We start from the raw sequence: 14,765 nt of genomic DNA on the forward strand, positions 1-14,765 counted from the left end.
AAACCTTTCCTGGCTACGTTTGTAGCCGACGCCTGATAATGATTGGTGTATTGTCCAAACAAGGCAGAAATGTATCTCCCGTCTGTGACAACACCCACAGATTTACCTGACTTCCTGTCACACAGGCTGATTATATATTACCATTCCTTACTGCACCTCTCCCCTCAACACACCAATTTACAGATTGTTATACAACGCATCCCAAGATGTGTCCCCTGTGACACTCTGGGGTAGCACACAAGCCTGTAATTAAGGGCACACGTATTGATTATCAATGAACTGTTTACTCTTTTGTAATCATAATCACAACAGAAACTATCCAAATGACCTGATCAAAAGTTTAAATACCGCATTTCATAATACCATGTTTCCCCCCCCCCCCTTAACATCAATGACAGCTTGAAGTCTTTTGTGGTATTTGTGGATGAGGCTCTTTATCTTCTCCGATGGTAAAGCTGCCCATTCCTCTTGGCAAAAAGCCTCCAGTTACTTTAAATTCTTGGACTGTGTCATGGTCTTACCTCTCTCCTGTCTCCTTCGTTTGACATGTGCTGGCGGCCATCTTGGTTTCTAGGTCTCTTGTAGCCTCCCACCCTGCGGCTCCTCCTTCCCACTGGGAGGAGCTGGATGCCTGGCTCACATATATAGGAGGTCTGTGACTTCAGTTCCTTGCTTGGTCCTCCTGTGTGCACATGCTTCTAAGACTGCTGCTGCTTCTGGTTCTGATCCTGGCTTCGTCTGACTTCTCTGCTGGTTCTCGATCCTGGCCTCGTCTGACTTCCCTGCTGGTTCCTGATCCTGGCTTCGTCTGACTTCCCTGCTGGTTCCTGATCCTGGCTTCGTCTGACTACCCTTCTGGTTCCTGACCTCTGGTTTCACCATCCGTTGGACTTTTGCTTTACAGCTTGATTTTCAATAAAGCCTTCTTATTTTCACTTATCTCTTGTTGTACGTCTGGTTCATGGTTCCGTAACATTAGGACCAAGCCATGAATTTTGACGGTACAGAGCCACCCTCGCTACCCACGCTGGTTGCCAGACTTGATCAGCTGGAGTCCCTGTTGGGTCAGTTCGCCGTGGCGTTGCAAACCCTGCTTGAACGCACGGTTCATGTCGCTCCCGTTGCCGATGGGTCGGTTGTCGCTCCTGGGCCCGCTCCTACTGCCGCTCCGGTTGTTGCGCCAGAGTCTACCCCGACACCTGTTGTTGCGCCTGCGGTGTTTCGGGGTATGTCCGGTTCTGCCCCCCTTCCACAACGATTTGGGGGAGAGCCAACTCAGTGCCGAGGTTTCCTTAACCAAGTGGGCATTTATTTCGAGTTGCTGCCACATGCCTTTCCCACTGAGAGATCAAAGGTGGGCTTCTTGATCTCGCTGCTCTCGGACAAGGCCTTGGCCTGGGCCAGCCCTTTATGGGAGAACAACAATCCGGTGGTTGCCGAGTTTTCCGGTTTTGTTGCTTCTCTTCGGAAGGTATTCGATGTGCCGGCTCGCGCCGCCTCTGCTGCGAAGCTCCTTATGTCCGTCAGACAGGGTTCACGATCCGTAGCCGAATACGCCATTGAGTTTCGTACCCTGGCAGCAGAGGTAGGTTGGAATAATGAGGCTCTGGTCGCTGCTTTCTCTCATGGTCTCTCGGATGCCTTGAAGGATGAGGTTGCAGCTAAGGACCTACCAGTGGAGCTCGAGGCTCTTATTTCTTTCCTGATTTTGATTGACACCAGACTCAGGGAGAGACCTTCCTTTAAGGAGCGCCTGCGGAGGCCTCCTAACAGTTTGGCGCCTACTTTTGCTGTCCCACCCGTGCCTCCCTCTCCTCCCACGCCTCCTGGTGTTGACTTGTCTGGGGGTGAACCCATGCAGCTGGGGTTTGCTCGCCTGTCCGAGGGGGAGAGGGTACTCCGGAGACGCGAGGGCCGATGCATGTACTGTGGTCTCGGTGGGCATTTTCGGTTGGCATGCCCGAACCGTCCGGGAAACGCTCGCACCTGAGATCCTGTCGGGGGCAGATCTTGGGTGGAGTCTCCTCGTCCCCGGTTTCCCGTGTTGATAAACCACTGATCACTGTTGTCCTCTCCTGGGTCGGGGGCTCGGTGACGACCCAGGCGTTGGTGGACTCTGGTGCTGGTGGTTTTTTCATTGATAGTGAGTTCGCTGCCGCCAATTCCATTCCTCTACAGGCTCGAGGTTCCCCGCTGGCTCTAGAGGCGATAGACGGCAGACCCCTCCAGCCGTCACACGTGACTCATGAGACCCTTCCAGTGGGGATAGCCATTGGTGTCGCTCACAGAGAGTCGGTCTGCTTCCAAGTTATTTCGTCTCCACACTACTCGGTGGTCTTGGGGTACCCCTGGCTCCAGAAGCATAATCCGACTTTCGACTGGAGATCGGCCGAGATCCTCTCATGGTCACCACAGTGTGGGGCTAAGTGCATCCATGGGCCTGTCAAGTTGCTGTGTACTTCCTCGGACTCTCTGTTGCCTCCTGAATACGAGGAGTACCGGGATGTATTCGATAAGGTACGCGCAGTTGCCCTACCTCCGCACCGCCCCTATGATTGTGCCATAGAGTTACAACCTGGTGCCATTCCTCCTCGCGGCAGGGTCTATCCACTGTCGGTTGCGGAGAATGAGGCCATGGAGGAGTACGTGATGGAGGCGCTGTCCCGTGGTCACATTCGCAAATCCTCGTCCCCGGCAGGGGCTGGATTTTTCTTTGTGAAAAAGAAGGGCGGTGAGTTGAGGCCTTGCATCGATTACAGGGGTCTCAATCGCATCACGATCAAGAACGCTTACCCGATACCCTTGATTTCTGAGCTGTTCGATCGCCTGAAAGGGGCCACGGTCTTTACCAAACTCGACCTGAGGGCGGCATATAACCTGGTAAGGATCAAGGCGGGCGATGAGTGGAAGACCGCGTTTAACACCAGGACCGGTCATTATGAATCCTTGGTTATGCCCTTTGGGTTGTGCAATGCGCCCGCAGTCTTTCAGGAATTCATCAACGATGTTTTCCGTGACCTGTTGCAGCAGTGTGTGGTGGTCTATTTGGATGACATCTTGGTATATTCTGAATCCATGGAGGCCCACATTCTGGATGTCAAACGAGTGTTGCAACGGTTACGAGAGAACAAGCTGTTCGGTAAGCTTGAGAAATGCGAATTTCACCGATCCCAGGTAACCTTCCTAGGTTACATCATTTCTGCTGAGGGGTTCTCCATGGATCCCGAGAAGGTCTCGGCTGTCTTACAGTGGCCCCAGCCCAGTGGTCTTCGTTCCCTGCAGCGCTTTTTGGGCTTCGCCAATTATTATCGGAAGTTCATCAGGGACTTTTCCATGCTGGCCAAGCCTCTCACGGATCTGACCAGGAAGGGCAGTAATTCCCAGGTCTGGCCGCTCGAGGCCATCCGAGCTTTTGAGGCCCTAAAGTCCGCCTTTGTGTCGGCTCCGATTCTGTCGCATCCCAACCCTGGGTTGCCCTTTGTCCTCGAGGTGGACGCGTCTGAGACGGGAGTAGGCGCTCTTCTGTCTCAGCGTAGAACACCAGAGGGTCCTCTGCTTCCTTGTGGGTTTTACTCCCGGAAACTGTCTCCCGCGGAATGCAACTATCAGATTGGTGACAGGGAGTTATTGGCCATCGTGCAGGCCCTTAAGGAATGGAGGCACTTGCTCGAGGGCTCGGTGGTTCCGGTTCTCATCCTGACGGACCACAAGAATCTGACCTACCTTTCTGAGGCCAAGAGATTGACACCACGTCAGGCCAGATGGGCTCTGTTCCTGTCACGTTTTAATTACGTGGTCTCCTACCTACCCGGTTCCAAGAACATCAGGGCGGATGCCTTATCACGGCAGTACTCCGAGCTGTCCAGGGAGGAATCGATTCCGACTTCGGTCATACCTCCGAATCAGATCCTGGCCGCCATTCGCACCAGCCTGACCTCTCCCCTGGGTGAGCAGATTTTGGCGGCTCAATCTGGTGCTCCCTCTGGGAGACCCTACGGCAGATGTTTTGTGCCTGAGGAGTTGCGCACTCGGTTGTTGCGAACCTACCATAACTCCAAGACCGCGGGGCATCCTGGAAAGAATCAGCTGTCCTGGGCTGTTTCACGTCTGTTCTGGTGGCCTTCCCTACGTTCCGACATCGCCGCATATGTAGCGGCATGCTCCGTTTGTGCCCAGAGTAAGTCCCCTCGGCACCTTCCGTTGGGCCTTCTGCAACCCATAGCCACCGGGGACCGTCCATGGTCACACCTGGGGATGGATTTCATCGTGGACCTCCCTGCATCCCGAGGCCATACGGTCATTCTCATGATTGTGGATCGGTTTTCCAAAATGTGCCACTGTGTTCCTCTCAAGAAGTTACCCTCTGCACAAGAGTTGGCCACGATTTTTGCCTGGGAGGTCTTCCGGTTGCACGGTTTGCCCAAGGAGATTGTGTCGGATCGGGGGAGTCAGTTTGTGTCCAGGTTCTGGCGCGCCTTTTGCTCCCAGTTGGGGATTCATCTCTCCTTCTCCTCGGCCTACCACCCTCAGTCCAATGGGGCCGCAGAACGATCCAATCAGGCCTTGGAGCAATTCCTTCGTTGCTATGTTTCCGATCACCAAGACAACTGGGTTGACCTCCTGCCTTGGGCTGAGTTTGCCAGGAACGCGGCGGTGAACTCTTCCTCTGGGACGTCTCTCTTCATGGCCAATTATGGGTTCCAACCTGCCGTGTTACCGGAGGCATTCTCTCCCCAGGATATTCCGGCTGTGGAGGATCACCTTTCCGTCCTACGTGCTTCTTGGGTACAGATCCAGAAGTCCCTTGAGGTCTCTGCGCAACGCCAGAAACTCCAGGCTGATCGCAGACGAGCGCCTGCTCCTTCCTACCAGGTCGGAGACCGTGTATGGTTGTCCACCCGCAACCTCAACCTTCGAGTGCCCACTCCCAAGCTGGCTCCTCGCTTTGTTGGTCCCTTCCGAGTGCTTCGCAGGGTAAACCCGGTAGCCTATGCCCTTGCGCTTCCACCTGGCATGCGGATCTCCAACGTGTTTCATGTCTCCCTGTTGAAGCCACTGGTGTGCAATCGCTTCACTTCCTCGGTTCCTCGGCCTCGTCCGGTCCAAGTGGGCAATCACGAGGAGTATGAGGTGAGCAATATCCTGGACTCACGCCTGGTCCGCGGTCGGGTGCAGTTTTTGGTCCACTGGCGTGGTTATGGCCCTGAGGAGCGTTCCTGGGTTCCCTCCGCAGATGTCCATGCTCCTGCCTTGCTCCGAGCCTTCCATGCACGCTTCCCTCAGAAACCGTTTTTTGCACCGCGGAGGAGGGGCCCTTGAGGGGGAGGTACTGTCATGGTCTTACCTCTCTCCTGTCTCCTTCGTTTGACATGTGCTGGCGGCCATCTTGGTTTCTAGGTCTCTTGTAGCCTCCCACCCTGCGGCTCCTCCTTCCCACTGGGAGGAGCTGGATGCCTGGCTCACATATATAGGAGGTCTGTGACTTCAGTTCCTTGCTTGGTCCTCCTGTGTGCACATGCTTCTAAGACTGCTGCTGCTTCTGGTTCTGATCCTGGCTTCGTCTGACTTCTCTGCTGGTTCTCGATCCTGGCCTCGTCTGACTTCCCTGCTGGTTCCTGATCCTGGCTTCGTCTGACTTCCCTGCTGGTTCCTGATCCTGGCTTCGTCTGACTACCCTTCTGGTTCCTGACCTCTGGTTTCACCATCCGTTGGACTTTTGCTTTACAGCTTGATTTTCAATAAAGCCTTCTTATTTTCACTTATCTCTTGTTGTACGTCTGGTTCATGGTTCCGTAACAGACTGTCTTGCATGAACTGCACTTTTGAGCTCTGCCCAGAGTGGCTCAATGATATTGAGGTCAGGAGACTAAGATGGCTACTTCAGAACCTTCACTTTTTTCTGCTGTAGCCAATGACAGGTCAACTTGGCCTTGTGTTTTGGATCATTGTCATGTTGGAATGTCCAAGTACGCCCCATGCGCAGCTTCCTGGCTCATGAATGCAAACGTCCCTCCAGTATTTTTTGATAACATAACTGCATTCATCTTGCCATCAATTTTGACCAAACTTCCTGTGCCTTTGTAGCTCACACATCCCCAAAACATTAATGATCCACCTCCGCGTTTCACAGTAGGAATGGTGTACCTTTCATCATAGGTCTTTTTGACTCCTCTCCAAATGAAGCGTTTATGGTTGTGGCCAAAAAGCTTAATTTTGGTCTCATCACTCCAAATTACTTTGTGCCAGAAGGTTTGAGGCTTGTCTCTGTGCTGTTTCACCTGAAGTTATTTGTGAGGTTTTCTTTGCATCCCAAACAATTTTCCTGGCAGTTGTGGCTGAAATCTTAGTTGGTCTACCTGACCGTGGTTTGGTTTCAACAGAACCCCCCCATTTTCCACTTCTTGATTAGAGTTTGAACACTGCTGATTGGCATTCTCAATTCCTTTGATATCTTTTTATACCCCTTTTCTGTTTTATACAGTTCAACTACCTTTTCCCACATATCCTTTGAAATTAATTTTGCTTTCCCCATGACTCAGAATCCAGAAAAGTCAGTGCAGCACTGGATGAAAGATGCAAGGGTCTATCAGGAGTCCAGTAACTCATTGACCTTTTATACACACACACACACACACACACACACACACACACACACACACAAATTACAAATAAACAGATTACAGGTGAGGACGGTTACCTTTAATAGCCATTCAAACCCCTTTGTGTTAACTTGTTTGCATGTTATCAGTCCAAAATCACCAGGGTATGTACATTTTTGATCAGGGTAATTTGGGTAGATTCTGTTGTTATTATTTAAAAAGAGTAAACACAGTTGATTGATAATAAATGGTTTCAGCCAAACACTAACCATGAGTAAAAGAAAAGTTTGTGTTATCATTCATATTCTCTGAAAAATGGCAAAGAAACCATAAATTCAGCCAGAGTATGTAATCTCATGAGCACAACTGTATTTAACTTCAACTTCTAATTCTACCCTCTTATGCTGGCTATTGGGCCAGTGACCTGGGCATCCCATGGGACCCAGAAGAACTGGGCCAAAATATGGCAATCGACTAAGTTCTCCACTATAAACATATTAGCTTTGGAGGTAAATTACAAAGTCCTCACTGGGTGATACCCAGTTCCTGTGAGAATTGCTAAAATACTCCTGTCTTACCCCTCACAGTGTTTCCAGGTGTAAGGGCTTACCTTGGCAGGAGTCCATATTGTTGAGTTGTATGCTCACCCTTACAAATACACACAGCCCACAGTAACGAAGTAAGAAGCTACCTGGGCTGTGAGTCTGTGCACGGGGGCTTGACAGGGATTTGCCAAAGGATGGTCAAAGTTAAGCCGTGGTCAGGGATTCCAGAATTCAGAGTACACGATGAACATAGCCAGGGTCAGAAGCCGGAGTCAGTCTTGTAGCTGAAACAAAGCACAGGAATACAGGAACCTTTGGCAATGACAGGACAATCACAATGAACTGACAACTCCCTCAGAGTGAGGCAGTGTTTTATACCCTAGTTAATTGGGTAACCTGCCTCAGCTGGACCAGGAGAGACAGGTACAGATTGCAAGGAGATCAGCACATCATTCAGAACCACCTTAGCTGGAAAGCAAGCAGAATACCAAACTGAGGAGTGGCTCAGAGGTAAAGAACCGAAGCAGCAACAGAGAGGTCCCAGGTTCAATACCATCCAGAGCCACTTGGGGCACGACCACACCTCGCTATCTGCTTGGCACGGTAATAACCGTGACACCAGGGCTGTGATGCATACTGGACTGAGGCGATCCGGATGGTATCTAAACTGATACCTGATCTTGCCACAGGCTTATAAAATAAACACCCACCTTATTTGACCTCTGCACAATTCAAACTTCTCGTATATGTTATCACTGTGTCAAAACAAACTATCTCTATGGCCTGGAAATAACCGAATCTAAGCCTTGTTGAGAGAAAGCATAGAATAACCCAATTTATGATCCATAATAAAATAGAAACTACGGTGCTATCACAAGTGTGCCTGGGTATATCCCAGGTAGTTGTCCAGTGGATCTCCCAACATCCTCCTTTTCTTTTCTACTTTCTCTTACATACAGCATGGCTTGTACATGGCTTCACTTATTTAAGTTATTACAAATTTTGAACAAGAAAAAGCATTTGTGGAAACAAATACTAAGACAGATGTGATATATTTAAGTACTTTACCCAAGTGTGTGTATATCTATATACTGTATATATCTATATATTATTCTTTTTTTTCTATTTTGACCTAGAAACAACATATCTAATTTAAAATATATAACAATCAGTCTCTTGCAAATATACCTGTTCTGGTTGAATACAAAAGAATGACGGACTTTAAATATTTTTTCTTCTAGGTCAGGTTATCGATATGCCACAGCTTCAGCCAATTCCATCCACTCACTGACAAAAATAAAAGCACCATCAAAACTCATGCATCGTGATGAACTGTCACAAACCTATAACAAAAATTCTTATGTATAAATGTAAAAGCGGCTACTTCCAGCAGTACAAACTTCTAGAAAACAATGGTATTATTGTTTTATGTCAGTACCAGCACATCTATTTCTTTGCTGATAATGCCTCACTCCAGTAAATTTTTAGCATTGTCTGCCTTCTGGATGGTTATGTGTGTGTGTGTGTGTGTGTATATATATATATAAAAAAATTAATGTGTGAAAATAAGATTGTATTGACATAAATAACTTATATGCCAGTGGGTTATCAGATGGAGTAGTAATAAAACTCATAGGGCCAGATTCACGTAGAATTCCGGCGGCGTAACGTATTGCATTTACGTTACACCGCCGCAAGTTTTATGGGCAAGTGCTTGATTCACAAAGCACTTGCCTGTAAACTTGCAGCGGCGTAGCGTAAATCCGTCCGGCGCAAGCCCGCCTAATTCAAATGGGGCGTGTATCATTTAAATTAGGCGCGTTCCAGCGCCGAACGTACTGTGCATGCTCCGTTGTGAAATTTCCCGCCGTGCTTTGCGCGAAATGACGTCGCACCAACGTAATTTGTTGAACGTCGACGTGAGTTACGTCCTTTCCTATTCACGGACTTGCGCCAAAAAAATTTGAATTTCGACGCGGGAATGACGGCCATACTTTAACATGGCACGTCTATCTATACGCCTTAGAATAGCAGCTTTAACTATACCCCGGGAAAAGCCGACTAGCGACGACGTAAGAGAATGCGACGGCCGCGCGTACCTTCGTGAATCGCCGAAAAAAGCTAATTAGCATACCCGACGCGGAAAACAACGCGAATTTCACCCAGCGGGCGCCAAAGTATTACACCTACGATCCGAAGGCGTACGATGCCGTACGCCTGTCGGATCGAAGCCAGAAGCCGCCGTATCTTGGTTTGAGGATTCAAAATAAAGATACGCCGCAGCAAATTTGAAAGTACGCCGGAGTATAAGCAGATACTCCGGCGTACTTCTTCTCTGAATCTGGCCCATAATGTATACAATGTTTGTTATTATATATTCCTCTAAAAGAAAAGTTTATCAGTCTACCATTCACTTAATTGGGGACTGCCTTTCTTTGTTACAAGAGTATGTGGAAAGGTGATCAGATTCCCCAAAAAATATCTGTATTAGAAGCAGCACTAAAACAGAGTGCCGAAAGAACAGATCAATATGGTGATCAGATATAAAAGAATTGTTCTTTATATGGAAATGCGGTTAGCACTGAAGAGGTGAGAAATCTGCGTGATACCCTTGTCTTTCCACCCTCTAAGACTAACATTGGGGATTGCGCTTTCTAAGACGTCAATAGGGACCGGAACCTCCACCAGCGCGTCGCGGGGATCGGTCCTGTTCCCAAGGTCCCTCCAGGCCTCCAGTGAGGCCCGAAGAGACAAGGGCAACCTATGTAGAGGAAAAGGTTTCCACCTGTCCAGATACAGCAAGGAGACCAAGTCCTTGGTGGGACTCAAGGATCTCTCAATACTGCACCAGGGGGTCGCCTGGGGGTTTGTGAACCACACCTTGAGCTGGTTTAGAAGGGAGGCACGGTAGTAGTCTCTTATGTCCGTTAGGCCCATACCCCCGACTGACCTGTGTCTGGTTAAGAGTGTCTTAGAGCATCTGGGCTTATGTGAACCCCAGACATGGGACCTAAGGATAGAGTTTAATGAACGGAGATGGTGGGCTTTTAAGGGAATAGGGAGTGTGCGAAAAATGTACAGGATCTGGGGAAGTAGCAACATCTTAAAGGAGGCAAGACGCCCAACCCAGGAGAGTTCTATTTTGGAAAGGCGCATCGACTCCCTATTGAGTTTCGCTATTAGCGCTGGGTAGTTAGCATCTGCCAGTCCGTAGGGGTCTGCTGTGATCTGAAGACCTAGGTATGATATGCTCTTCTTGGCCCACGAGTAGGGGAAGGTTTTTTCCAGATACGCTTGGGTGGGGGTTGGTAGGTGCATAGGTAAGATAGTTGATTTGGAGGCGTTCACCTTATAGTAAGAAATATTGCTGAAGGAGTGCAAAACCTCCTGAACATGGGGGAGTGATGATGACGGAGATGTTATGGACAGGATGATATCATCAGCAAACAAATTAATTTTATGGGACATACCTTGGATAGAGAACCCAGTGATATGGGGATGGGCCCTAATTTTTTCTGCTAAAGGTTCGATTAGGAGGTTAAAAATGGAGGGAGAAAGAGGGCATCCCTGTCGCGTCCCGTTGGATATGTGGAAGGGTCTTGAGAGGCAATTGGATGTGAAAACCTGGGCTGAAGGGTGTGAGTAGAGGGCCAGAATAGCAGACATAATGGGGCCTTGGAACCCGAATTTAGTTAGGGTATGGGACATATAGTTCCAATGGACCCTGTCGAACGCCTTCTCCGCGTCCAGAGAGAGGAGCAGAGAAGGCGTCCGAGAGGTCCAAGCACACTGTACAACCCCTATGATCCTGCGGGTGGCATCTGAAGCCTGTCTTCCCGCAGTAAAGCCAGACTGGTCAGGATTAACTAGGGAAGGGATGACAGTCAGAAGTCTCTGGGCTAGAATTTTGGCATATAGCTTAACGTCTGTGTTCAATAATGAAATGGGGCGGAAGTTTGAGGGAACATCGGGAGGCTTACCAGGTTTGGGGATTGTGACAATATAAGCGGAAAGCATCTCAGGAGGGAGACTAGCAGAAACCATGGCTTGTGAAAAGACTGAACACAGTGAGGGTGCCAGGATCTCACCAAACGTTCTATAGTAGTCATTAGATAGGCCATCAGGGCCAGGGGATTTACCTAGGGGCATCTTGGATATGATTTTCTGGATCTCTGCAGATGTGATGGGAGCATTAAGTGCATTGAGTTGTGTAGGTGACAGGGCGGGGAGGGATATGTCAGCTAGAAAGTTCTGTATGTCTTGATCTGAGGGTTGTGGGGTGGAGCTATCCTCTTTAATGTTATACAGGGCGGAGTAGTAGTCTGCGAAAGAGTTGGCAATGTCTCTCGGGTCATACAGTTTGCTATTGTTAAGTGGGCTGCGGATGTAAGGAATTTTCGTACGAGTTCTCTGGTCCTTCAGGCGACGTGCCAGAAATTTGCCAGCCTTATTCCCAGAGGAGTAGCACGTTAGTTTCAGGGCGTTAACAAATTTGTTATGAGATTCTAGGAGTGATCGCCGAAGGTCGCACCTAAGGCCGACCAGTTTGTTTGACAGGGCTAGAGTTGGCGAGGCCCTATTTTGCACCTCCAAAGATCTGATTTCCTTCAAAAGAAGGTCTATCTTCAGATTTCTCTGGCGTTTTAGTCTAGCGCTAATTTGGAGGAGAATCCCTCTGATGAAGGCCTTGTGGGCGCACCACAAGACTGACGGGTCAGATACTGACCCCTCATTCACCTCAAAGAATTCTTTCAGTTGCTTGGTGATAGCATTCACCTGGGCCTGAGTTTGGAATACCCCTGCGTTTGCTCTCCAGATGTAAGCAGGACTAGGGGTCATCCCCTCCGCCAGCGAAATGGAGACAGGTGCGTGGTCAGACCACGAGATGTCGTGGATGGCGGAGGAGGTGACCGCCCTGAGAAGAGTTTTGTCGACGAGGACCATGTCAATACGGGAGTAGGTATTGTGTCTGGTCGAGTGGAAGGAATAGTCCCGTTCACTAGAGTGCTGACACCTCCAAACATCGTAGTAGTCTTCTCTGAGAAGAGCAGGGTGTAGGGAGGGAAGAGGGCGTTTGGATTTAGATGTGGTGTCAACACTGTAGTCAACCGTCATATTATAGTCACCACATACAATAACATTACCTTTTTTAACATCACTTATTTTCTTAAAGACCTTGTTGACAAACCTGACCTGATTGGCATTGGGGGCGTAAAGGTTAGCAATAGTGTACATGTGGTTGTTAAACTCCCCCACAAGAATCACAAACCGGCCCGCTGGGTCGGAGACCACCTCTTCTAGTTTAAACAAAACAGAGTCCCTTATGGCCGTGACGACTCCTCTATGCTTCTTATTGGGGGCTGAGGCGCAAAACACATGGGGAAAGTTTTTGTGTTTGAGGCAAGGGGGGTTGGAGGATAAAAAGTGGGATTCCTGTATGCACAAGATGTCCGCCTGTAATTTCTGAGCCTCTTTCCACAGAGCAGTTCTTTTAGCAGGGTGGTTCAGCCCATGCACATTAAAGGATATTACGTTAAGAACCATAGCAACGTGGGGTGAAGATGTAACAGTACCTCTGGTTGAAGAAGCTGGTGTAGCAGGGATGAAAGCCAAGGTGTTGTTTTCGGAGGCGAGGATCTCGACAAGTCCTGGTCCATGGGGTGAAGTCCATCTCTAGGTAGGGGGTGGGGAAGAACAAAAAAGAAAAGAGAAAAGAAAAACAAAACAATGCCACATGGGTTAGTGGTCTTTAAACAGCAAAGAAGTTCGATCAGAACCAAGTCAAACGGTAAAAAGGGAGATTCTTTTGAGAATCTGAGAGCAGGGGGTCTGCTCATTTAACACGGGGGGGAAAATAACAAAGTTAGTAGGGAAGCATGTAGTATCAAACTGTTGAAGTAACCGAGGCACTTAAGAGAGACGTTTCTTGTTCTTCTTCTTGTGGGTCACCTTGTGCCATGAGTCCTGGGTAGAAACCTTTGAGGCAGAGGGCTGGTCTCCATCAACCTGCGCCGGCACGATATCCCAAGAGCGTAGGAGGGCCAAGCCCTCTGTGAGGTTGTTGACCACAGATGAGTGGTTGTCTCTCGTGACGGTGAGTTTGGCTGGATAGCCCCATCTGTAGACGATGTCATGGTTGCGTAGAGCTTTGGTGACCGGAAGAAGAGCCCTGCGTCTTTGCATTGTGTATTGTGAGAGGTCGGCGAACAATTGAACAGAATCATATTGGGGAAGCGGGTTTTTGTTCTTCCTGAAGGACATCATGAAGCGCTCCTTTATTTGGAAAAAATGTACCCGCATTAAGACGTCTCTGGGTATGTTCTCGGGGAGGTAGGACGGCTTAGGCAAGCGGTGTATTCTGTCAATAGCCAGATCAGCGTCTGACAGGTCGGGGACCAGCAACCTCATAAGGTCCTGTGCATACTGTTGCAGTTGGTGGGGGAGGACAGATTCAGGGACACCACGGATCTTAACATTGTTCCTCCTGGATCTGTCCTCCAGGTCCGAGACCTTTGTTTTGAGCCAAGCCAGTTCATCCTCCTGGTCGTTATGGGCATCCACCAGTGAGTTGAAAGATGAGGCAAATTCCCCCATCTTCTGTTCCACATGATCCACTCTGCCCCCCAACTCCTGCACATCAGCTTTAAAACCCCTCATGCACTCCATCATGTCCGCATGGAGGGAGCTGCGGAGGGACACCAGCATGTCTTTCAACATGGTGTCTGAGAGCGGCTTGTCAGCAGTGGGGAAAGAGTTAATGGGTGCCGCCAGCTCCCTGGTGTCATTCAATGAGTCCTGCAGTATGTCCGCCCTCCCACCGGAGCTTTCAGGGGAAAGCCGCGGCTTGGATTTCGCTGGGCTGCGCACCAGGGGTGAGGAGATCTCGGGGGACCTATGTGCCTCACCTGGAAGTGGGTTAGGACTCGTTGGGGCCGAACCGGAGCCGCTGGAGGAGGACGGCGAGGCGCCGCCGGCGCCATCTTGGACTAGGCCGCGGGACGCCGGGGAGAAGAAGTGGGACAGCTTCTGTACCTGCGGAGCTGTTTTCCTCTTGCGAGCCATCCCGGGATGCTGGGCGATCTGGTGGAGCGATCTGGAGGGGATGGAGCCTCGGTAAGTTGATTTCCCTACGATTGGCGCGGAGCTCTCTGCCTACACGTCCATGCAGAAAGCCCGGTAGCCACGCCCCCCCTCAATTGTTCTTTATATAAAGTCTATAGCCAAATAAAAAATACTCTTTTATACCCGATTGTAATAATATTTTTTTTCTGGGCTCAGTTGTACTTCAAGCCTTTAATCAAGGTTAAAAAAAACAATATCACAGATCCAGCACCACTCAATTTGCTAAAAAGAGAATCTTTGGAAAGTTGTCTTAAAAGACGTAGTCAAACTCATGACAGATGAAGAACAATTTTCATTTGCCTATGCTGTTGTGCTTTTCTTTTAAGAAAAGGCGATGTCTCAGCATACTAATGTATAACATGACATACACTGTTGCCACTAGGTAATCTGCCTGGCACCCACGGTATGGTGCACTGCAAGACTACAACTTTACCCAGCTGGAAATTCAAAATTTGCATGAAATAAAAGCCCAGCACAATAATGGATAATTCTACAATCG

At 49.2% G+C, this 14,765-nt stretch overlaps 1 protein-coding gene across 2 annotated transcripts in view; it reads left to right on the top strand.

Annotated features, from left to right (window-relative positions):
* CLDN10 (claudin 10) overlaps nt 1-8,726 on the top strand; it is a 56,588-nt gene extending 47,862 nt beyond the window's left edge. For both annotated transcript variants that reach the window (XM_040336100.1, XM_040336099.1), the window contains one exon: nt 8,386-8,726. In XM_040336100.1, coding sequence (XP_040192034.1) covers nt 8,386-8,512 — 127 coding nt within the window. In that variant the 3' untranslated portion in view covers nt 8,513-8,726. The remainder of the gene's footprint in view (nt 1-8,385) is intronic.
* The last annotated feature ends 6,039 nt before the right edge of the window (nt 8,727-14,765 follow it).

This window comes from Rana temporaria, chromosome 2, assembly GCF_905171775.1.
Source record: "Rana temporaria chromosome 2, aRanTem1.1, whole genome shotgun sequence".
NCBI classification, from domain to species: Eukaryota; Metazoa; Chordata; class Amphibia; order Anura; family Ranidae; genus Rana; species Rana temporaria.